The sequence below is a fragment of the Salmo trutta genome, chromosome 25 (assembly GCF_901001165.1).
Source record: "Salmo trutta chromosome 25, fSalTru1.1, whole genome shotgun sequence".
In the NCBI taxonomy this organism is placed as follows: Eukaryota; Metazoa; Chordata; class Actinopteri; order Salmoniformes; family Salmonidae; genus Salmo; species Salmo trutta.
The window spans coordinates 15,587,040-15,611,112 of NC_042981.1; the positions used below are offsets into that span (position 1 = coordinate 15,587,040).

At 41.9% G+C, this 24,073-nt stretch overlaps 1 protein-coding gene across 2 annotated transcripts in view; it reads left to right on the forward strand.

The window, feature by feature from the left end:
* Positions 1-273: 273 nt before the first annotated feature.
* The window catches only part of LOC115162064 (tyrosine-protein kinase receptor TYRO3), a 32,996-nt gene continuing 9,196 nt past the window's right edge, over positions 274-24,073 (forward strand). Inside the window, exons 1-14 of one of the 2 annotated variants that reach the window (XM_029712995.1) lie at positions 274-720; positions 3,943-4,126; positions 8,093-8,193; positions 8,312-8,482; positions 12,289-12,375; positions 12,562-12,677; positions 13,199-13,379; positions 14,949-15,091; positions 17,885-18,023; positions 18,944-19,070; positions 19,475-19,569; positions 19,811-19,906; positions 22,907-22,990; positions 23,433-23,525. In XM_029712995.1, coding sequence (XP_029568855.1) covers positions 663-720; positions 3,943-4,126; positions 8,093-8,193; positions 8,312-8,482; positions 12,289-12,375; positions 12,562-12,677; positions 13,199-13,379; positions 14,949-15,091; positions 17,885-18,023; positions 18,944-19,070; positions 19,475-19,569; positions 19,811-19,906; positions 22,907-22,990; positions 23,433-23,525 — 1,675 coding nt within the window. In that variant the 5' untranslated portion in view covers positions 274-662. The remainder of the gene's footprint in view (positions 721-3,942; positions 4,127-8,092; positions 8,194-8,311; positions 8,483-12,288; positions 12,376-12,561; positions 12,678-13,198; positions 13,380-14,948; positions 15,092-17,884; positions 18,024-18,943; positions 19,071-19,474; positions 19,570-19,810; positions 19,907-22,906; positions 22,991-23,432; positions 23,526-24,073) is intronic. The other variant, XM_029712996.1, reaches the window with a different exon arrangement.

Sequence of the window (24,073 nt, forward strand, 5' to 3'; positions counted from 1 at the left end):
ATTCCATTTTTTGCACAGCTTTGTGCAAGAGTGTACAGTATTCAGACAAATTCATATCAGGTTGCCACAACCTTAATTTTGTGAAAGGAAAGTACACGCAGTAATTTAATAAACCCCGATCTCATCGCAAGTTCTCCTAATAAAAATATAATACATACAATTGCTTATGTGTCGCTGTGCCTTAGTTAAGTTCAATAGGTGTTGTATTGATACTGTGTTTCATACCACTTCATACTGGGAGTCTTATTTCCTGCGCTCTCTCTAGGCGGCGCTAATGTACGTTAACATTCCTCAAGAGAGCAGCACTTCGTCCTCTTGTCGTATGAGGCTAGAACAACAACGTGTATATCAGCCTAGAAGACAAAAGTCCACCAACTTATTTAAAGAAGTGTAGCCGGTTATTCACGAGGGGAAAGAGAACAATATACTTTGTCTATCATCCCGGACAGGAATTTACTGACAATCTGGTATTGGTGAATTGTGTATCAACGCCGTTGGATAAATTACTGGCGAAAAATCTCAAGCGGTCACTTTCTAGTGTGGAAACCTTGGAGCCCCGAAAATACGTTTAGTTCAGGGCATCGACTCATTCGACTGTTCAGCACTTGGGATTCGTATATTTGTGGAAAATAGCCTCAAATTGTGAACCAGATGATGAAAAGATGACCATTTATCTTTGGATCATAGTCTTCTTGGCACAAAGTAGTAGAGCAATCCCTGGTAAGTTGGAAAAGTTATCCCTATACTGCATGACACGGCTACGTTTCATCAATGTGTAATATATTATTTTATATTGATACTCAGTACATTTGCGCGGTAAGCGTTTGTCAACACGTCGATTTTAGCCTTTTTCAAGGGTGGATGATAGTCTCGAGACACCGGTGTGTTGAACATTAGTGTAAGCAACAATCGCGGAATCGACGGTTCGCCTTCAAAGTAAGTCCCCTCTGAAACATGCAAATAGTGAAAACAAGCCACAATTGGACTAGATGGTGCCAAACAAGGTCAGAATGTTATTACATAAATTGAACAAAAGACAATCATTTAGTTAATTTGACGAATATAAAATCTGTTTTATTTATATTACTACTGCGTTGTTGGGAAAGAGCACTGCTACAGCAGTGCAGGTGACATACATTTAACTATGTATATATTTATTGCATTATGGATGTATTATACTTCATAACTGCATTGGGGGCATACTTATGTTTCACTGTACAGCCTTACCTATGGATTGTGCACCCATGAAATCTGCTTACTCAGTGACAGCAACAGAACACAACTATGTAGAGTTTACACCAATATTAGCTTCTTATTACAGGACATTGACTGTGATAAATCACCTTTCCAGTCAGTCTTTTGTGTATTGGACATTCAAATACCCCCATGAAATGTGGTATCAGTCTACTCCATGACAATCCCAGAACACCAAAGCAGAGTTCAATTGGTGTCATTCTGAGTTGTAGTGATAATGTCAAGTCATCACAATGGGTCGCCATAGCAGTTGACATGGAGCATAGAGTGAGTAATGTGACAACCGTAACATTAAGTTGTGGAATTATGGACTCCTTACAGCACGTGTTTTAAATGTAATGTGTATATAGATTTATTTAACTAGGCAAGTCAGCAAGACGCTGGGCCAATTTTGCACCGCCCTATGGGATTCCCAATCACAGCCGGTTGTGACACAGCCTGGATTTGAACCAGGGTGTCTGTAGTGATGCCTCTAGCACTGAGATGCAGTGCCTTAGACCACCACGCCACTCGGGAGACCAATGACTGTTTACGGATTTTTGCTCCTCCCTTGTCCTTGATTGAAGAATTAGGGTCACTGATTAGTAAGGAACTCCCCTCACCTGGTTGTCTAGGTGTTCATTTAAAGGAAAAACCAGCAGACACTAGGCCCTCCATGGAATGAGTTTGACAGCCCTGCCTTACAGTAATACCAAATGGAGATTAATGGCATTCTGTACTGATTCCACAAATAGCTGGCTGTGCAATACTTGGCATTGAATAGAGTTGTGATGGATATTGTCCTTGATTATGAATTCTGTCATAAAGAATTCAGTTGTGGTATCTACTGTATGTATGTTTGTTTTCCAAAGCAGTCGTTTCAGGGCAAAGCATTAATCAATTCTGCGACAAAGGAATGATAGACTGTTGGTTGTATGAGTTGACAAGTTAAATTCTGTCTGTGCCCTTGAGCAAGGCACTTAACCCTAATTGCTCCTGTAAGTCACTCTGGATAAGAGCGTCTGCTAAATGACTGTTTTCTGTCAACATTTTACATTATAAAGTACTTGTTTAGAAAGCTCTAGCTGAGTGATATCATTTTATGATATACTTGTTGTGAAATTATTTTTGAATTAATCCTTATTAATGAACTCATCTAATTAACTGTATGCTGTCACTGATTAGGTTGATACCCCATTTCATGAGTGCACAATCCATAGGTTAGCCTGTACAATGCAATATGAATGTCCAATACACACAATCGACTGACTGGGACAGTGATTTCCTACAGTCGAGTTCTGCAATAAGAGCTGAGATGCTAATATTTGTGTAAACTCTACATAATTGTGTTCTGTAGATGTCACTGAGTAGGTTGGTACCACATTTCATTGTTTAGCATTCTATAATCCAATTGTGGCATGTTTTCATTCTTTTTTTATCCGTTTGCATCGGTTTCAATTGGGGACTTTTATTTTCAAGGCAAACCGCCAATTCCACTATTGTTGTTCACCACACAAGTACAAGGGACCACAGTAGAGAAGTTTTGCACAAAATTCAGTAGGCATATTCTCAACCTTGTTCTCTAAAAATTATAATACTGAAGTCGGTCTGTTTCTTGTAACAATGTTTATCATAAGAGCAAAATAACCAGTTCAAACTGAGCACATATCTGAGATTTGGTCCAATGTGGCTCTGTTGGTAGAGCATGGTGTTTGCAACACCAGGGTTGTGGGTTCGATTCCCATGGGGGACCTGTATGAAAATGTATGCACTCACTACTGTCTTTTGCTCTGGCTAAGAGCGTCTGCTGAATGACTAAAATGTAAATGTAAAGGTAGAGGTCATTTCCCTTTTCCCTGTCAAGACCAGACCTTGGTCAAATACATACTCAAGTATTTAAGGTGTGCTTGATTGATTTACACTTTTTGGGACTATTCCATTGGATCCAAATATGTATAAGTATTTTACATAGGCCCATGTATTTGAAGGCTTCACCCACCCCCCTCTTATATAGCATTTGGGTAACAGGTCATTGGACTGGACATGTACTAATGAGACCTTAATTACAGAGTGAAGGTGTGGGAGGATAGGGAGGCCTACAGGCTACATTTAGCTTGATTACATGGACACTCCCCTGCCTCTGAGCACTGCAGTATAATATGGTCATTGATATTACTTCTCTGGCCGTTGGTCTGTTGCAGGCAGCTAAACCCAGCAACAGCAGCTGTAGTGAGCTGCCACAGTGGAGAGCTTTCAGCACTCTACAGCCTTGTATGACGTCTGCTCTGTCTGCACCCAGGCTCAAGTCGGAGCATGCAGATACTCAGCCAAGATGCATGCAATGGCCCAAGCAACACAATGGAGACAAACCGTTCTAAAGACAAAAGACTCTTGCAAAAACAACTATTTTTCAAATATCGTTGGAAAACCATTTTCATGTGTCACAATTTCTACTTCAAATTTTTTTTATCCCTGCACATTACAATAACTGAACAAACATAATTTTGTAGGCTACCTTTAAGGGGTATCTAGCTAGCTCTCCTGTAATGCTCACTGCTGCATATGTGTTGGAATCTGATGGAGCCTCAGATCCCGTCCATTATATTTTCTGAATGGCATTTAGAGAAGTGAAGAAGAAATGCCTAGGACTTAGGCTTTTAATGAATGACTCATTCAAGTCTCTGGTGACTCCTACCCCTTGACCTTTAGGACTCAGGTTTACCAAGAACCCCGCCAACCTGACGGTAACCCAGGGCAACATGGTTCGCCTGGGTTGTTCCATCGAGGGCCTGAGTGAGCCGGAGATCGTGTGGATGAAGGATGGGGAGAAGCTGTACAGTACAGACCAGATGTACATCCCCCTGGAGCAACACCACTGGGAGACCTTCCACAGGTCAGTGCTTCAGTAGTCCTGACCTACTATTAAGTAGTGTTACCCTTACCACTTTATAGGCTGATTGGAAGATGTCCTCAGACCTTCCATCATATTCATCATAGCATCACATTTGTGTTGCATTTCACCAGAAATGATTGGGAAGCTGTCTTACAAAGCACAAGCAAACTAACCTTGGAGTGTTGCAAAGCACTTAGCTCACATCCCCTAGATCAGCTTCTCAAGAGGTCAGGTGTCCTGACGGTTCTTTACTATTTCCAGAGAAGGTGCTTGTACATTGAATCATTAAGCTAGAAAAACAACATTGTTTTTATCTTTAAACCATGTGGCTGCTTGCATTGCCTTTTACTCTTCAACATTCTTTGCCCTTGTGTAAATTCAAACTTAGGTCAGTCTGCCTTAGATATGCTGTGGATGTTTGGAGGTACAACTACAGGGAATAGCCAACAGCATGTAGGCAGGCACGGTATGTTATGGTATGAGTTTGTTCAGTGTTATGACGAAACATGCAGTGTAATACCGTAAATAGAGTTAGTGATGCTGTCCCTGGCTTTGACTCAACATCAGACCTGGGTATTTGAAATGATTCACATAGTATTTGAACTCAGGTCTGCTCAACATGGCGGAACTGAACTTGTAGTTTTGGGTACTGGTGGTGTCGATGTGGGTGAGGCTTAATAATTGGCTTGGGGAGGCGTTGTCCCTGGCAGAAAGAGAAAAAAACCTGTAAATAACATGGCTGAAGTGGAGAGACGGGGGTCTGCCCCTACCGTAACCCACCCAGCAGGTAAACCAGGCCCCAAAGAGGGGCAGGGGCAGGCTGGGTTGGAATGCATTCAGCTGCCTGTGACTGAGTGACCTAAAGCTTGGTGCAGACTGCTAGACCTAATGGTTAAGTGAACTTGCATTGTCAGTGGCAGCCATTTCTGTTAATCTCATGCACATGCGCTAGGCACTGAAGCTCAAAGGTCTTCAGTTTGACCTCTCTGAAGTCTGAAACGTTTTTCCTTCTGTGTGCTAATGCTCATCCCACAACAATGTCCTAGATACCACGGACATCCACCATATGCTGTGTCTAGTCTAGGGAACAAGAATGACATGATTGATAGAATGATTAATATCTATGGTCTAGTGACTAGTCCTTCATTGGTTGTTGATTGGAGTGGTGAGTTTGGATCCGATTGTTGTCAGAAGTGGGATACCATACAGGGGTTAGTTGACAATGTCACAAACGATGCGTGCGCGTCGATGAGGCAGAAATCTGTGTGTTATGATTCTGGACAGTCAGATACAGTGGCAAGAAAAAGTATGTGAACCCTTTGGAATTACCTTGATTTCTGCATAAATTGGTCAGCAAATTTGATCTGATCATCATCTAAGTCACAACAATTGACAAACATAGTGTGCTTACAATAATTTGTGTGTTATTAGTTTATTTGTCTTGTCTATATTGAATATAACATTTAAACATTCACAGTGTAGGTTGGAAAAAGTATGTGAACTCCTAGGCTAATGACTTCTCAAAAAGCTAATTGGAGTCAGGAGTCAGCTAACCTGGAGTCCAATCAATGAGACCAGATTGGAGATGTTGGTTAGAGCTGCCTTGCCCTATAAAAAAACTCACAAAATTTGAGTTTGCTATTCATAAGAAGCATTGCCTGATGTGAACCATGCCTCGAACAAAAGAGATCTCAGAAGAACTAAGATTAAGAATTGTTGACTTGCATGAAGTTGGAAAGGGTTACAAAAGTATCTCTTAAAGTCTTGATGTTCATCAGTCCACAGTAAGACAAATTGTCTATAAATGGAGAAAGTTCAGCACTGTTGCTACTCTCCCTAGGAGTGGCTGTCCTGCAAAGATGACTGCAAGAGCACAGCGCAGAATGCTCAATGAGGTTAAGAAGAATCCTAGTGTCAGCTAAAGATTTACAGAAATCTCTGGAACATGCTAACATCTGTATTGACGAGTCTACAATGCGTAAAACACTAAACAAGAATGGTGTTCATGGGAAGACACCACGGAAGAAGCCACTGCTGTCCCAAAAAAACATTTCTGCACGTCTGAAGTTCGCAAAAGTGTACCTGGATGTTCCACAGCGCTACTGGCAAAATATTATGTGGACAGATTAAACTAAAGTTGAGTTGTTTGAAAAAAAAATGAAAAAAAAACAGCATACCAACATCAAAACCTCATCCCAACTGTAAAGTATGGTGGAGGGAGCATTATGGTCTGGGGCTGCCTCAGGGCCTGGACAGCTTGCTATCATCGACGGAAAAATGAAGTCTCAAGTTTATCAAGACATTTTGCAGGAGAATATAAGGCTAGCTGTCTGCCAATTGAAGCTACACAGAAGTTGGGTGATGCAACAGGACGACAACCCGAAACACAGAAGTAAATCAACAACAGAATGGCTTCAACAGAAGAAAATACGCCTTATGGAGTGGCCCAGTCAGTCCTGACCTCAACCCGATTGAGATGCTGTGGGATGCCCTCGAGAGCACTTCACACCAGACATCCCAAGGATATTGCTGAACTGAAACAGTTTGGTAAAGAGGAATGGTCCAAAATACCTCCTGACCGTTGTGCAGGTCTGATCCGCAACTACAGAAAACGTTTGGTTGAGGTTATTGCTGCCAAAGGAGGGTCAACCAGTTATTAAATCCAAGGGTTCACATACTTTTTCTTACCACTGTAGCTAGCAACAATGACGACAACAAGCTGCCTTATGGGTAATGGTAGGTGGCTTGTTTCAGCTCATTGTATCTTGTTATTGATACCATGTTTTGAGGTGTTTTGACTCATGTCTAGCTAGCTAATCAACAATTGTAATAATGTATTTGAGAGACAAGTGCTCATTGTGCAAACGCATGAATGTTTTCAATAAAGATTTGGAGAGAAAATATACTGGTTTACAAGTTGTCAACAATCCTTTGATTCTAAGCAAACCCCGCCTGTTTTGCTCCACAGTTGCGCATGCATCGATTTTGATCTATGAGTGAGTAGGACCTGTCAATGCAGGCAATGGTTTCCTGAGTGACTCCTAATACAAATACACAGTGTACTCCTGCTGAGTGAAATTTTCCTCAAGCTAGTTTATTGCTCCAATTAGTTATTGTCCTACTTCCAGTGGTTTAAAGTAATTAAGTAGTTTTTTGGGTATGTTTTACTTAAGTAGTACTTTAAACTATCTGAAATCTACTTTACTATTTATATTTTTGACTACTTTTACTTCACTACATTCCTAAAGAAAATTATGTACTTTTTACATACATTCTCCCTGACACCCAAAAGTAGTCGTTACATTTTGAATGTTCAGCAGGACAGGAAAATGGTCCAATTCACGCACTTATCAAGAGAACATCGCTAGTCATCCCTACTGCCTCCGATCTGGAGGACTCATTAAACACACATGCTTAGTTTGTAAATTATGTCTCAGTGATGGTGTGCTCCTGACTATCCTTACATTAAAAAAAAAGTATGTCTGGTTTACTTTATGGAATTTGAGATTTGTTACTTAAGTATATTTTAGCAATTACATTTACTTTTGATACTCAAATATATTTCAAACCAAATACTTTGACTTTTACTCAAGTAGTATTTTACTGGGTGACTTAACTTTTACATGAGTAATTTTCTATTATCTTTTACTCAAGTATGACATTTGGGTACTTTTTTCCACAACCGCCTACTTCATCTCTCAACATCCTCCAGGGTTCTTTATCTTTATTGTTATATTGTCCATTTTTCTTCTGCTACCCAGTTATATGTGATGGGCTTTTACCTCCATTCAGCCTAGTGGGTCTCCCCTCATCTATCAGTTCTAATCCACATCTTTTTGTTTTTGGGCGTGCTCAGGGAATAATTTGGTTTATAGAATTACTACATAATTTTTAAATGTGATTTTTTGCATCATGTTAAGTACTAGGGGAATCGCTGAGTGTGTCTGTCTGTCCGGGTGGTTTCAGTGTGAAGTCTGTCCAGCAGCAGGATGCAGGGAAGTACTGGTGTGAGGTAGAGTTCCGAGGCTCGACCATCTCTTCGGAGCCCGCCTGGATAACAGTAGAGGGTAAATCAATCAACACGTTTAAATCAATAACTGTTGTCCTGTCTGTCTCTTTCTTTCAATAACATGATAAAATGTATTATCCTGATATCGTGGTCATACTTTCTGGTTCTTTCTCAAGGTGTCCCCCACTTTACACTTGAGCCCCAAGACATAGCTACGATCCCTGGCGTGCCCTTTAACCTGACGTGTACTGCTGTGGGTCCCCCGGGCCCGGTGGAGGTGCTGTGGTGGCTGGGAGGAGTACAGGAGGGAGACGTCACTTCCTCTCCATCTGTACTCCATGTTAACGGTAAGTCTCTACCAGGGCTGTTATTCAATCTTTCCTTGATTCCTTTCCTGAAATCTCTTTACTTTCCTTGATTCCTTGCATCATCTCCTCTCACCTTCTCAAAATGCATTGTGGGAGATCTGAGGTTCCTCCCCTCAGGCCCTCTCCTCCAATGAGAAGGTTTTTAGGAGGTGGTGAAGAGAGATGATTTGACTACTGAGCAAGATCCTATTTCTGCTGCTTCTCCCCTCCCTCTGGCTGGTTAAATCAACAGTGATATGATGAATCATAAGAATGAGTCAGATCAGAGTGTGTCATTTTCACATACTGTATGTTCAATAAGGTGGACTGCCGTCTATCTGTTGTAAGAGTGCCATTAGTCATTACAAGGAATGGATTATAGTTTTATAGCATTCTCACTGGTCCTTGAGCTCTGCTCTGAGTTGGAAATATAACTGTTTGAATGCTAGAACTAAGCCAAAGGTTATTCTCAATGGGTGGAAGGCTACTGAAGGGCTGTCTTGCTCTTTCTGGCTTTGTCACCAAGGGTGTAGCCCAAGGCTCAATCCTAGGCCCCACACTCTTCTCAATTTACATCAACAATATAGCTCAGGCAGTAGGAAGCTCTCTCATCCAATTATATGAAGATGATACAGTCTTATACTCAGCTGGCCCCTCCCTGGATTTTATGTTAAACACTCTACAACAAAGCTTTCTTAGTGTCAAACAAGCTTTCTCTGTACTGAACCTTGTTCTGAACACCTCCAAAACAAAGGTGGTTTGGTAAGAAGAATGACTCTCTCCCCACAGGTGTTATTACTACCTCTGAGGGTTTAGAGGTAGTTACCTCATACAAGTACTTGGGAGTATGGCTAGACGGTACACTGTCCTTCTCTCAGCACATATCAAAGCTTCAGGTTTAAGTTAAATCTGGACTTGGTTTCCTCTATCGTAATTGCTCCTCTTTCACCCCAGCTACCAAACTAACCCTGATTCAGATGACCATCCTACCCATGCTAGATTGGAGAGACATCATTTATAGATCGGCAGGGAAGGGTGCTCTCGAGCGGCTAGATGTTCTTTACCATTCGGCCATCAGATCTGCCACCAATGCTCCTTATCGGACACATCACTGCACTCTATACTCCTCTGTAAACTAGTCATCTCTGTATACCCGTCACAAGACCCACTGGTTGATGCTTATTTATAAAACCCTCTTAGGCCACACTCCCAGCTATCTGAGATGCAGTTGAAGTTTACATACACTTAGGTTGGAGTCATTAAAGTTGTTAACAAACTATAGTTTTGGCAAGTCGGTTAGGACATCTACTTTGTGCATGACACAAGTAATTTTTCCAACAATTATTTACAGACAGATTATTTCACTTATAATTCACTGTATCACAATTCCAATGGGTCAGAAGTTTACATACACTAAGTTGACTGTGCCTTTAAACAGCTTGGAACATTCCAGAAAATGTCATGACTTTAGAAGCTTCTGATAGGCTAATTGAAATTATTTGAGTCAATTGGAGGTGTACTTGTGGATGTATTTCAAGGCCTACCTTCAAACTCAGTGCCTCTTTGCTTGACATCATGGGAAAATCAAGAGAAATCAGCCAAGACCTCAGAAAACAAACTGTAGACCTCCAGATGTCTGGTTCATCCTTGGGAGCAATTTCCAAACACCTGAAGGTACCACATTAATCTGTACAAACAATAGTACGCAAGTATAAACACCATGGGACCACGCAGCCGTCATACCGTTCAGGAAGGCGACGAGTTCTGTCTCCTAGAGATGAACGTACTTTGGTGCGAAAAGTGCAAATCAATCCCAGAACAACAGCAAAGGACCTTGTGAAGATGCAGGAGGAAGGAGGAAACAGGTACAAAAGTATCTATATCCACAGTAAAACGAGTCCTACATCGACAACCTGAAAGGCCGCTCAGCAAGGAAGAAGCCACTGCTCCAAAACCGCCGTAAAAAAGCCAGACTACCGTTTGCAACTGCACATGGGGACAAAGATCATACTTTTTGGAGAAATGTCCTCTGGTCTGATGAAACAAAAATAGAACTGTTTGACCATTTATGTTTGGAAGAAAAAGGGGGATGCTTGCAAGCCCAAGAACACCATCCCAACCGTTAAGCACGGGGGTGGCGGCATCATGTTGTGGGGTTGCTTTGCTGCAGGAGGGACTGGTGCACTTCACAAAATAAATGGCATCATGAGGCAGGAAAATTATGTGGATATATTGAAGCAACATCTCAAGACATCAGTCAGGAAGTTAAAGCTTGGTCACAAATGGGTCTTCCAAATGGACAATGACACCAAGCGTACTTCCAAAGTTGTGGCAAAATGGCTTAAGGACAACAAAATCAAGGTATTGGAGTGGCCATCACAAAGCCCTAACCTCAATCCCATAGAAAATGTGTGGGCAGAACTAAAAAAGCATGTGCGAGCAAGGAGGCCTACAAACCTGACTCAGTCACACCAGCTCTGTCAGGAGGAATGGGCTAACATTCACCCAACTTATAGTGGGAAGCTTGTGGAAGGCTATCTGAAATGTTTACCCAAGTTAAACAATTTAAAGGCAATGCTACCATATACTAATTGAGTGTATGTAAACTTCTGACCCACTGGGAATGTGATGAAAGAAATAAAAGCTGAAATATGTGAAAGGACAAATGTCTTGACCTGAGATTGGAAATGTGTTGCAATTGGTTGAAAACACATAAAAGTGTCCAAGTTTTTTTTTTTTTGACACTAGCCAGTCCTCTGTCACATCCCATCCACAGAAGTAAATTGACTGGATTTGTCATTAGTTGTCTGTCTTATTCCGTTCTCGTGATATGCAAGCTTTTCATGTTAGTGTCTCTCTTCTTTAATTTCTCCTTTATGTTGAGCTGGTTCTGTTTCAGTAATAAGGAGCCTCCTACAATCTGCCATGTAACTGGACCTGCCTGGCCCTTTCATCTCATTCATCTCAATCAACACTGCTGACCAGAACCTGTCAGTATAAGGTTGTGTCCCAAATTGAATCCTATTCCCAATGTAGTGCACTACTTTTGGCCAGGGCCCATAAGACTCTGGTCAAATGTAGTGCACTATATAGGGAAAAGGGTTCCATTTGGGCGCATACAAATAATTTGCTGCTAAGTGCCTACTCTGAGTCAGGAATGCGGCAGCCATATAGTCAACTTAACAGGCTTTGATGTTTTCCTATCTGACTCCGAGACTGATGTTTCCCTGGAATGTGAGAGTAACCAGAAACGTTTCAGCCCAGCTCTGTTATGACTCTGACATGTTTTTTTGTGATTGTCAGTCAGTTGATGAATAAGTAGGCAGTGTCCCACAGTGCCTGGTAGTAATCACTGTACAGTACACACAAACACCCGCCTTTTGGTAAACATATTTGTCATGAAGGATTAGCCCAAGGACATGTATTTAATGGAGGGATACAACAGGCTTATCAAGACAGTTAAGGAGTTATTCATTGTGCTGGCCTTGTTTCCTTGTGTAGTTTCAGTAGCTGGTTTGTTCAAATTGGTAGTGCCAAAATCTCTTTGATCCTTATGAGCCAAGTGTACTACAAATATTCACAGCACTTCATATACAGTACTCTACTCTGGTATGCATTGCCACTTTCCAGTGTGTGAGAATTGCTAATTTACATTGGAGAAAGACTGTTGGTCAGGCATGATTGCAGGGGACTGGTTTAACACTCTCTGTTGGCATAAACTGGCAGCTTACCTTTTAAAAGGGCTCTGGCATGCTGTTGAGTACACCACATGAGTACACCATGTCTCCCTCTTCTGTTCCCTGTAGGTGTTAATAACAGCATCAAGTTCTACTGTGAAGCCAAGAATGCCAGAGGTATCTCAGTATCTCGAACAGGCACTGTGCACATTAAAGGTGAGAAATTCATGAATCATGAGTGTGACTAAGTCATTTTTTTCAGATTAGAATACGCTGCCTGATGAAGACCAATGCACGTTACAGTATGCTGTTGTAATTTAGCTAGGCTTATCGGCCCCTAGTCCAGCTTCTGTTCAGAGTTGGATGTTTGTAAATCTAAAACCCTTCTTTAATTGACTGCAGTCCTCCCAGCAGCCCCTAAAGGTGTGCAGGTGGTCCACATGGTGGAGGACAATGTCACGCTGGACTGGAGCCCTGGCTTCACTGGACACTCTGACCTGTCAGCCTGCACCATCCAGGTACAGTAACTAAGACTGAACCAACATGACAGAGATGTCCTATGCCAGTACTAAATTCATATAACAAAGAACCCCTTGACCTAATTCTTACATTTAGATTTTCAATAAAGCTACCATAATATGCAGTGGATAAATTAGTTGTTATTACGAAATGTGGTGGATGTTGTCAGTGCTACTTTAAGATGGGAGTGACAACCATCAGAATTCCATTAAAGCCTTGGATGAATGTTTGGCCTAGACTGAGATAATGAAAACCACATACCCATTCTTTTAAAATGAGACACCCTGAGTATTTAGACCTCCGTTTCAATATTGGAATGAAAGAATTTGGCAATGGAAACATGACCATTTTTAAAGAGATACTTTGAGATTTTGGCAACGAGGCCCTTTATCTACTCCCCCAGAGTCAGATGAACTCCTGGATACCATTTGTATGTCTCTGTGTCCAGTATGAAGGAATTTAGAGGTAGTTTTGCCAGCTAATGCTAAACTACCGCTAACTTCCTTCATACCTTTTACAGATGTCTAAGAACTCTGGGAGGAAGGTGGAAGTTCGAGACCAGCGTGTGAAGGTTCCACCGTTCCAACAGATCCTCAGTGGGCTGAGCTGCTACTCCAACTACAGCGTTAGAGTGTGCTGTGACAATGAGGTGGGGACATCCCCGTTCTCTGGATGGCTGGACTTTCAGACACCAGAAGCAGGTGTGCATCCAGTCACTAGAATAGATGATGACATATCTGGGGCTGAACAGGGCTGAGTTCCAAATGGCACCCTATTCCTATGTGCCCTGGTCAAAAGTAGTGCCATTTGGGACTTAGTCCTTTTGTTCATCAACAGTTGTTTTTGTTGTTGTCATTTTCTACCAACTGCACTCACATCACCAGCTGGACATCAATAGCATGTGACGATCCATGCAACAGTATGGCGAGTAGCAACCTTATCACAATGGGAACATAATGAATCTCTGTGTTTGTGGCCCTCTGTGTCTCACAGTCCCACGGACGACCTTTCAAAGTTGTTACTCTGTCAAAGTAACAGGAAACATTTAAAGGTGGTTAAGCGGACACAGATTAACCCTAATCCTGGACCAAAAAGAATTTGAAGGAGATTCTCTATTGAGTTGTCTTTTTAGTCTAGGACTAGCATTAGCTTAATCTTTGTCTGGGAATCAACCCCATAATGTCCATATAGGATACGGTCTAAGTTGATATGCAGTTTTAAATGAGGGTTGTAAAGATAAGTGGTACAGGCGGCTGAGTTTAGAGGTGATCATGGGAGCTAGTCTGAGGGGAGCAGTGGAGTGGGGGTTTCTGGTGGCGACCTTGTTTGTATGTTTGTAAACTGCCAGTGCTGGACACAGGCCAGTGGATTCCAGTCCCACTTGTACAATGAACCATTGTGCATGCCCTCAATCCATATCAATGTGCTGCAGTGCTGAACTAAACCCTGTTGTCTCATTGTTGACACACACTGGTCAAGGAGGCCACTGCAGGAATGATTGGGTCTCGTTTTAGGGTGACCTGAAGCCGGCCTCAATTTGCTTCGGGATTATCTACTTCCCCAGAGTCAGATGAACTTGTGAATACCATTTTTATGTCTCTGTGTGCAGTATGAAGGAAGTTAGAAGTAGTTTCGCAAGCTATTGCTAACTAGCAATGACTGGAAGTCTATGGATATCTACTAGCATGATAGCAGATACCCATAGATTTCCAGTAAATACCCATAAACTTAGTCATTGCGCTAAAGCTAGTTAGCATTGGCTCGCAAAACTACCTCGAACTTCCTTCATACTGGACACAGAGACATACATTTTTTTTATCCACGAGTTCATCTGACTGCTGGAGTAGATAAAGGGCCTCATTGCCAAAATCCCGAAGTATACCTTAATCTTGGCCCTTTACCTTATATCCGATTCAGTGTGTTTAATAGTCACATGTACAGGGTTGCAGGTGTGATTGGAGGGTACAATGAAAATCTTATGCTCCGAGCTCCAACATGCAGGACTAAGTTAAATAAAATAATGAAAATTATTTAAAAAATTTAAACGACAATCTGTAGCAGCGATGAATAAATAAATGTCCATATGTTTGCAGATGTGGAAGCAATACTGCTTATACCTATCCAGACCCTTTAGATCTGTTAACGTTTTTAAGGATTAGGACCAAGGGAGTGATCACAGCATGGACATATACAATGGCAACCCCTTATTGTTCTTTGATGAAATGTAAAGTATTGTCATGACACTGTCCCTGTGTCTTCTTTCTTCCTAGTGCCCTCTGCTGCCCCCCGGAACCTGACCTTTGAACTAACTGAACAGCAGCTGTCCCTGAACTGGGCGAGCTTGGACGACAAGGAGCTGCAGGGGAAACTGATGGCCTACAAAGTCCAGTGGAACCTGGGAGGAGAGGGACAGGTTCAGACCCATACACCTGTACACACTGAAGAAATCTAGTATACACCTCAGATGGTAGCAAAGCTGCAGGAAGAAAATAGTCTCTGGCTGTGCAGATCAATGCACATTTCAGTAATTTAATATGCCAAATTCTCAGTCACGGTAGACATTGGTCAGTGAGGCATACAATAACCACAGCCAACCGACACCAGTCTTCAGCTGCTGTCAACAATCTACTACTTCTTATTCATTACAATCCCTATGTTTCTGTTATTATGGAATGTGGTACATTACAGAATGACTACGTTCACAATCCTATGGTCATACCAGAAGTTGCTATGGCCATACTAGGGATTTAGTTGATATAGAAAATGGGTCAAAAGCATTTTTACTCTCCTTTCTATGACTCCCAATCTGTCAGGTGTTCAGGTGAAATATCTAAACCCTTTGAGCTAGCTACATGTGTTCTGGTTTTTTTTTCTTGGCCACTAGAATTGTATAATGACCATACAGTGCCTCCAGAAAGTATTCACACCAAGATGTATTGTCATTGGCCTAGACACACAGTACCCCATAATGTCAAAGTGGAAATACATTTTTGAAAATGTTACACATTCATTAAAAATAAAGCTGAAATGTCTTGTATCAATAAGTATTCAACCCTTTTATTATGGCAACACTAAATACGTTCAGGAGTAAAAATGTGCTTAACAAGTCACAAAAGTTGCATGGACACACTCCATGTCATGATATTTGAATGACTACCTCATCTCTGTACCCCACACATACCACAAAGACCAGGGATAAGGGCACCTATTGGTAGATGGGTAAAAATAAAAAAAAGAAGACATTGAATATCCCTTTGAGCATGTGAAGTTATTAATTACACTTTGGATGGTGTATCAATACACCCAGTCACTACAAAGATACAAGCGTCCTTCCTAACTCAATTGCCGGAGAGGAAAGAAACCACTCAGGGATTTCACCATGATGCCAAAACATTTATTACAGTTTATTAATGGCTGTGATAGGAGAACTGAGGATGGATCAACAACATTATAGTTACTCCACAATACTAACCTAATTGACAGAGTGAAAATAAGGAAGTCTGTACACAATACAAATATTCCAAAACAAGCATCTAGTTTGCAACAAGGCATTAAAGTAATACTGCAAAAAATGTGGCAAAGCAATTCACTTTTCCTCCTGAATACAAAGTGTTATATTTGGGGCAAATACAACACATTACTGAGTACCACTCTCCATATTTTCAAGCATATCTTATATGATTGTAATCGTTAAGAACTGGGCAGTTTATTAGGATATAAAATAAATGTAATGGAGCTAAGCACAGGCTAAATCCTAGAGGAAAACCTGCTTCAGTCTGCTTTCCACCAGACACTGGGAGATTAATTCACCTTTCAGCAGGACAATAACCTAAAACACAAGGCCAAATCTACACTGGAGTTGCTTACCAAGAATACTATGAATGTTCCTGAGTTGCCGAGTTACAGTTTTGATTTAAATCTACTTTAAATATATGGCAAGACCTGAAAATGGTTGTCTAGCAATGATTGACAGAGCTTAAAGAATAACGAGCAAATGTTGCACAATCCAGGTGTGGAAAGCTCTTAGAGACTTACCCAGGAAGACTCACAGCTGTAGTCGGGCCAAAGGTGCTTCTACAAACTATTGACTCAGGGATGTGAACACTTATGTAAATTAGATATTTATGTATTTAATTTTTTTTTTAAATCACAATTCTAGGAACATGTTTGAATTCAGGCTGTAACACAACAAAATATGGAATAAGTCAAGGGGTATTAATAAGGATCGGACCCTTTTTTTTTTTTCGCCTAAAATGACATACCCAAATCTAACTGCCTGTAGCTCAGAAGTAAGGATATGCATATTCTTGATACCATTTGAAAGGAAAAACTTTGAAGTTTGAACTTAATGTAGAAGAATATAACACATTAGATCTGGTGAAAGATAATACAAAGATTATATATTTTTTTTCGTACCATCTTTGAAATGCAAGAGAAATGTCATAATGTATTATTCCAGCCCAGGCACAATTTAGATTTTGGCCACTAGATGGCAGTGTATGTGCAAAGTTTTAGACTGATCCAATGAACCATTGTATATCTGTTCAAAATGTTGTATCAAGATGGACCAAATGTGCCTAACTGGTTTATTAATACATTTTCAAGTTCATAATTGTGCACTTTCCTCAAACAATAGCACGGTATTCTTTCACTGTAATAGCTACTGTAAATTGGACAGTGCGGTTAGATTAACAATAATTTAAGATTTCTGCCCATATCGTCCTGGGAAATGTTCTTGTTACTTACAACCTCATGCTAATCACATTAGCTCAACCGTCCCACGGCGGGGACACTGATTTAATACTTTCTGAAGGTACTATATAAGGATTAACTCAAAAGGTAAACAGCAACATCTAACATTATGAGACTTCAGTGACACAGTGCCCTTAAAGATCATGAGCATTTGTGTTGCTGAAATTGTAACACCAAATTAATGTGCAAAATGTATTCCAAGTCAACTTGCATGGTCTTCAATGTAATCTTCTGTCATAATGGAGAGAATTTAAAAAAAAAAATAATAATTAAAAGGTCACATTCATATTTTGTTCCTGTGGTGCCAAAGCATAATGTGTGTCTCTGTGATAAAAGGCTAGCACTTACTTGGATCTAATTTGCAATGGAAGCTTTGTTTTTAAGTTTGTTAAACTCAAAGCAATATGTCTTAATAGAACACACATTGACATACGTTTTGGTTGTTGTGTTCCAGGAGGCGTTGCTCTTTAAAGAGAATATGGCCCACCTGTCTGGTGGAGGTCGTTTCTTCAACGCCACCTTCCAGGTGTCGGCGTGTACAGTGGCCGGCTGTGGGCCCTGGAGCCAGCCCGTACTGGTCATGCCCGCCTCAGGTCAGTGAGCCCTTCTGTCACTCAGCCACTATCAGTCCCTCTGTCACAGCTGGCTGTGTACACTTGACACTTACATGCGACTTCTACTATCAAAATATGAAGATCGCATTGAAAAGACAAACAAGTCACATTGTGGTCGGATTGTGTTCTGGCTGACCACTTCAGGTGGTCAGGGACACATTGCGGGTGGATTTCTCCTTAGTCTGGACGCAATCAGGCTACAGAGAGTGCATACAGTGGGAAACATCATCAGCACTTCACCAACACGAGTCTCCTGAAAACTTGTGTTTTGGAAGCGAAAGGCACCATTTTCTTCATTAAACATTGGAGGAAATACATTCCTAGCATGTGAGGAACGTGTTTCCTGGCTTCATAAATGCTAGCTAATTAGGGAAAAAATATACGTTTGGCTAGAGTTATGCTAACCTGTTTGCAATCCCTTTAGCTTTGCTGGCTGGCTACAGAGGTTAGTTAGCTATAGTAGATGGCTACTGCCATCAAGTTGTTGTGTTATCAAATTTAGCCTTTTCCCCCGTTTGCATACTGGCATTTCAATATAAGCTAGGAAAAGGGAATCCGGACACAATGTGGACACATTTAAATGTAGGTGTAGACGTATGACGTATTCGGGAATTCCATTATCATAACTCTATGATCAGAATACAATCTGTATGAACTGTCGAGTCTAAAAACGGCCTCCGTCACTATCCACTATTTGTCCCTCTGTCACTATCCACTATTAGTCCCTCTGTCACTATCCAACATTAGTCCCTCTGTCACTATTATGTCCTCTGTCACTATCCACTAGTAGTCTAGTTGTTTTGAAACCTATGCTCCAAATTTGAAGGTGACACGGCTTTGTGTTGTAAAAGCTAGTTTGTTATACTTTGTGTGTGTGTGTGTGTTTATGTTCCACAAAGCAGTGGCAGCCCAGACTCAGAGAGGCCATATGTGGGTGGGTCTGTTGTTGGGCCTGCTGGTGGCCACCATGGTAGGGCTTCTCCTGACAGTCCTAGTGCACCGCAGAGGGAAGGAAACACAGTTTGGGTAGGCTATGATTGTCTCTCTCTACTAGAATACAGCCATTCATACTGTATATATCTGTAGACATTTTTTGGGTGAGAAGGATTTATATGGGCTGAAAGCAGCGCACCACCCCCTTCACATACAGGCAGATTTTTCTGCAGTGTATATACCAGAATCCGAGGCATTGTTTGAATACTTTGACAGCATCCTTCTTCACTTCTTTCTTCTGAGCTGACATGATTGGATAAGGAAAAGCAAGGTTTCCACGAGACTCCCTTCAACAATGTTTTGGTCTGATCGGTGGAATATCTCTAGGAAGGGAGGAAGGATGCATTTTAAAAGTATTTGAACACAGGGGCAATGTATCTACAAGGATACAACACCAACATAAAGATGGGATAACAGGGCTCTGCTTGTCCTTGCAGGTCTGTGTTCAAGCCACCGGGGACTGAGAGCACGGTCTCCTTCACTGCAGCCAGGTCATTCAACAGGACCTGCTCTGAGCTCCCAGAATCCACCTGTAAGTAAAGTCAGTCATGTTTGGCTCGTAGCCTCCACAAATAAATGTTTCTCTATTGACACATAGGGCACAAGCACTACAGTGCTGTTGCATCCGAAATGGCACACTATTCCCTATATAGTGCATTACTTTTGACCAGAACCTTTTGGGCCTACTACATAGGCAAAAAGGTGCCTCTATTGACCCGTACTGTAGTGGCCCTGGGTTGTGAATAAGGAATTGTATCTCTGTCTTCCACCAGTGGACAGCTTGGGTATCAACGACGATCTAAAGGCCAAGCTTCAAGACGTTCTGATCCCAGAAAGGCTACTGACCCTCGGACACATCTTGGGAAAAGGTTGGTGGGACATCCTCTGTTTTTTTCACTTAGCTGTGCTCAACAGATAAAGTACATTTAGATAGAAAACCTTTACAATGTATTGTTTGATGCTGCAATGTGCAGCGTACATAGATTTACAGATGTTATTGCAGGTGCAGCGAAATGCTTGTTTTCTAGCTCCAACAGTGTAGTAATATCTAGCAGTAATATAATACCCTCACCCCCACAGTGACCATGCGTACGTACATACATTTCCCAACCAGAAACAACAGATTACAGGAAACATCTGCACTGAGCTAAAGCTGTCACTTTCAATGAGTGGGACACTAATCCGGACGCTTATAAGAAATCTCGCTATGCCCTTTGACGAACCATCAAACAGACAAAGTGTCAATACAGGATCAAGATGTATGTAGCAGAGCTTGCAAACTATCAAGGATTGCAAAGGGAAACCCAGCTGCGAGCTGTCGAGTGACGCGAGCCTACCAGTCCAGCTAAATATGTTCTATGTGCGCATCGAGGCTAGGAACACTAAACTATGCATGAGTGCATCAGCTATTCCAGACGACGGTGATCACCCTCTCCGTAGCCGATGTATGACCTTTAAACAGGTTAACATTCACAAGGCCACAGGGCCATCCAGATTACCAGGACAAGTACTCAGAGCATGCGCAGACCAACTGGCAAGTGTCTTCACCGACATTATCAACCTCTCCCTGTCCAAGTCTGTAATACCAAAATGTGTTAAGCAGACCACCATAGTCCCTGTGCCCAAGAACACCAAAGTAACCTGCCTAAATGATTACCGACCCGTAGCACTCACGTCTGTAGCCATGAAATGGTTTGAAAGGCTGGTCATGGCTCATATAAACACCATTATCCCAGACACACTGGACCCACTCCAATTCGCATACCGCCCCAACAGATCCACAGATTATGCAATCTCTATTGCACTCCACACAGCCCTTTCCCACCTGGACAAAAGGAACACCTACGTGAGAATGCTGTTCATTGACTACAGCTCAGTGTTCAAGCTCATCACTAAGCTAAGCACCCTGGGACTAAACACTTCACTCTGCAACTGAATAATGGCCTTCCTGACAGACCGCACCCAGGTGGTGAGGGTAGGCAACAACACATCCGCCACGCTGACCCTAAACACAGGGGCCCCTCAGGGGTGCGTGCTCCAACACCATCATTAAGTTTGCAGAAGACACGATGGTGGTAGGCCTGATCATCGACAACGATGAGACAGACTACAGGGAGGGTGTCAGAGACACGTGCCAGGACATCAACCTCTCCCTCAACGTCAGCAAGACAAAGGAGCTACAGGAAAAGGAGGGCTGAGCACGCCCCCATCCACATTGACAGGGCTGTTGTGGAACATGACGAGAGCTTCAAGTTCCTCGTTGTCCATATCACAAAGGAACTTGGTCCACGCACATCAACACAGTTGTTAAGAGGGCACGGCAATGCCTCTTCCCCCTCAGCAGGCTGAAAATATTCAGCATGGGCCCGAAGCCACTCCTGTGTGGTCTTGTCTGTGTGCTTAGGATCGTTGTCTTGTTGGAAGCTGAACCTTCGCCCCCAGTCTGAGGTCCTTAGCACTCTGGAGCAGATTTTCATCAAGGATCTCTCTGTACTTTGCTCCGTTCATCTTTCCCTCGATCCTGACTAATCTCCAAGTCCCTGCCGCTGAAAAACATCCCCACAGCATGTTGCTTCCACCACCATGCTTCACCGTAGGGACGGTGCCAGGATTCCTCCAGATGTGACGCTTGACATTCAGGCCAAAGAGTTCATCAGGCCAGCAAATCTTGTTTCTCATGGTCTGAGAGTCTTTAGGTGCCTTTTGGCAAACTCCAAGCAGGCTGTCATGTGCCTTTTACTGACGAGTGGCTTCCGTCTGGCTACTGTACCATACAGGCCTGATTGGTGGTGCTGCAGAAATGGTTGTCATTCTGGAAGGTTCTCCCATCTCCACAGAGGAACTCTAGAGCTCTGTCAGAGTGACCATTGGGTTCTTGGTCACCTCCCTGACCAAGGCCCTTCTCCCCCGATTGCTCAGTATGGCCAGGTGGCCAGCTCTATGAAGAGTCTTGGTGGTTCCAAACTTATTCTATTTAAGAACGATGGAGGCTACTGTGTTCTTGGGGACCTTCAATGCTGCAATCAAAATGTTTTTGGTACCCTTCCCCAGATCTGTGCCTCGACACAATCCTGTCTCGGAGCTCTACGGACAATTCCTTCGACCTCATGACTTGGTTTTTGCTCTGACATGCACTGTCAACTGTGGGACCTTATATAGACAGGTGTGTGCCTTTTCAAATCATGTCCAATCAATTAAATTTACCACAGGTGGACTCCAATCAAGTAGTAGAACAATCTCAAGGATGATCAATGGAAACAGGATGCACCTGAGCTCAATTTCAAGTCTCATAGCAAAGGGTCTGAATACTTATGTAAATAAGTTTATTTTTAATACATTTGCAACAATTTCTAAAAACCTGTTTTTGCTTTGTCATTGTGGGGTATTTTGTGTAGATTGAGGGGGAAAAAATGTAATCCATTTTAGAATAAGGCTGTAACGTAACAAAGTGGAAAAAGTCAATGGGTCTGAATACTTTCCGAATGCACTGTATAGTACATATCTACCTCAGCTACCGCCGACCCTTGCACATGGACTTGGTACTGGTAACCAGTGTATATAACCAAGTTACTGTGTATTTATTCCTGGTTATTTTTCTATTTATTCCTCATTATTATAATTTTTCACTTTCTATTTTTTCTCTCTGCATTATTGGGAAGGGCAAGCATTTCACTGTTGGTCTACACCTGTTTACAAAGCATGTGAAAAGATTTGATTTGAAATAGAGAGCATTTACAAAAGTCTGGCATGGCCTATAACCATAACTGTGTATTGCTAAATAACAACACAGACAATGTCTGTATTATATTTTGGAATATGTTGAGTTGTTTGAGGAGTAACATGCCAGTGATGTATCTGTGTCTGTTTAGGTGAATTTGGCTCAGTGCGTGAGGCCTTCCTAAAGATGGAGGACAGCACTGTACAACAGAAGGTTGCAGTGAAGGTGCTAAAAAGTGAGACTTTAGACTTTACATTTTAACAGCCTTTTATATAATAATAATTTAGCAGATTTATATAGCGCTTTTCTACCAACGTAGGAACTCAAAGCACTTTACATAGTAGGGGGAAACTCCCCTCATCCACCACCAATGTGTAGCACCCACATGGGTGAAGCATGGCGACCATTTTGGTGCCAGAACGCTCACCACACATCAGCTATCATGTGGAGAGGTGAGGAGTGATATATATACCAATTAGGAATGAGGGGGATGATTAGATGGCCATGATGGGAATTTAGCCATGATACCGGGGTTAACACCCCTGTTCTTATGAGTGTGTCAGTGGATATTACTGGGTATTACATTGAAACACATGATAATTGTAGCTGTATAATGTGAACTAATAAGTCCTTGGAAGTTATGATTATTGTTATGTTCTGTGTCCTTTTTACATCAGCGGATATCAACTCATCATGTGATATAGAGCAGTGCCTGAAAGAGGCTGCTTACATGAAGGACTTCCACCATCCCAATGTCATCCAGCTCATTGGTTAGTGAAGACACATTTTACTTCCGTCGACTCACTTCAATTAAATCAAACTTTATTTATATCCTTAAAGGGCAATTAAGAAAGACATTGCCAGATTTCAAATACTAACAGCTTGCACATATAATACAACCACAACAACAAGTAGGCTACTTAGGATCAGAAACGGAGTGTTTTAAGAGTTGCCCATCAATCAATGTGCTTTGACCAGGGCCGGCACTAGCCTTATGGGGGCCCTAAGCGAGATTTGGTTGGGGGGGCCCCCACCTCACAGCAAAACATTTGTGTGTCCCCTCTTGACGTGGAGAGTAAAACATATTACGCTTTAAGTTAATTTCCTGCAATTCTGCACATTTTGCCAAGGGGTATAGAGAAAACGTTGCAGTTTTAAATGAAGTTAACTGCAATTCTACAGATTTTACAATGGCCTGACATCTTTATTTACATTTCATAATGAGTTTCATGCAATTCTACTCATTTTGCCATGGGGTGGACATCTAATATGATATGAGTGAAAATGACAAACAAAATCAATGGGGGCAACCTGGAGG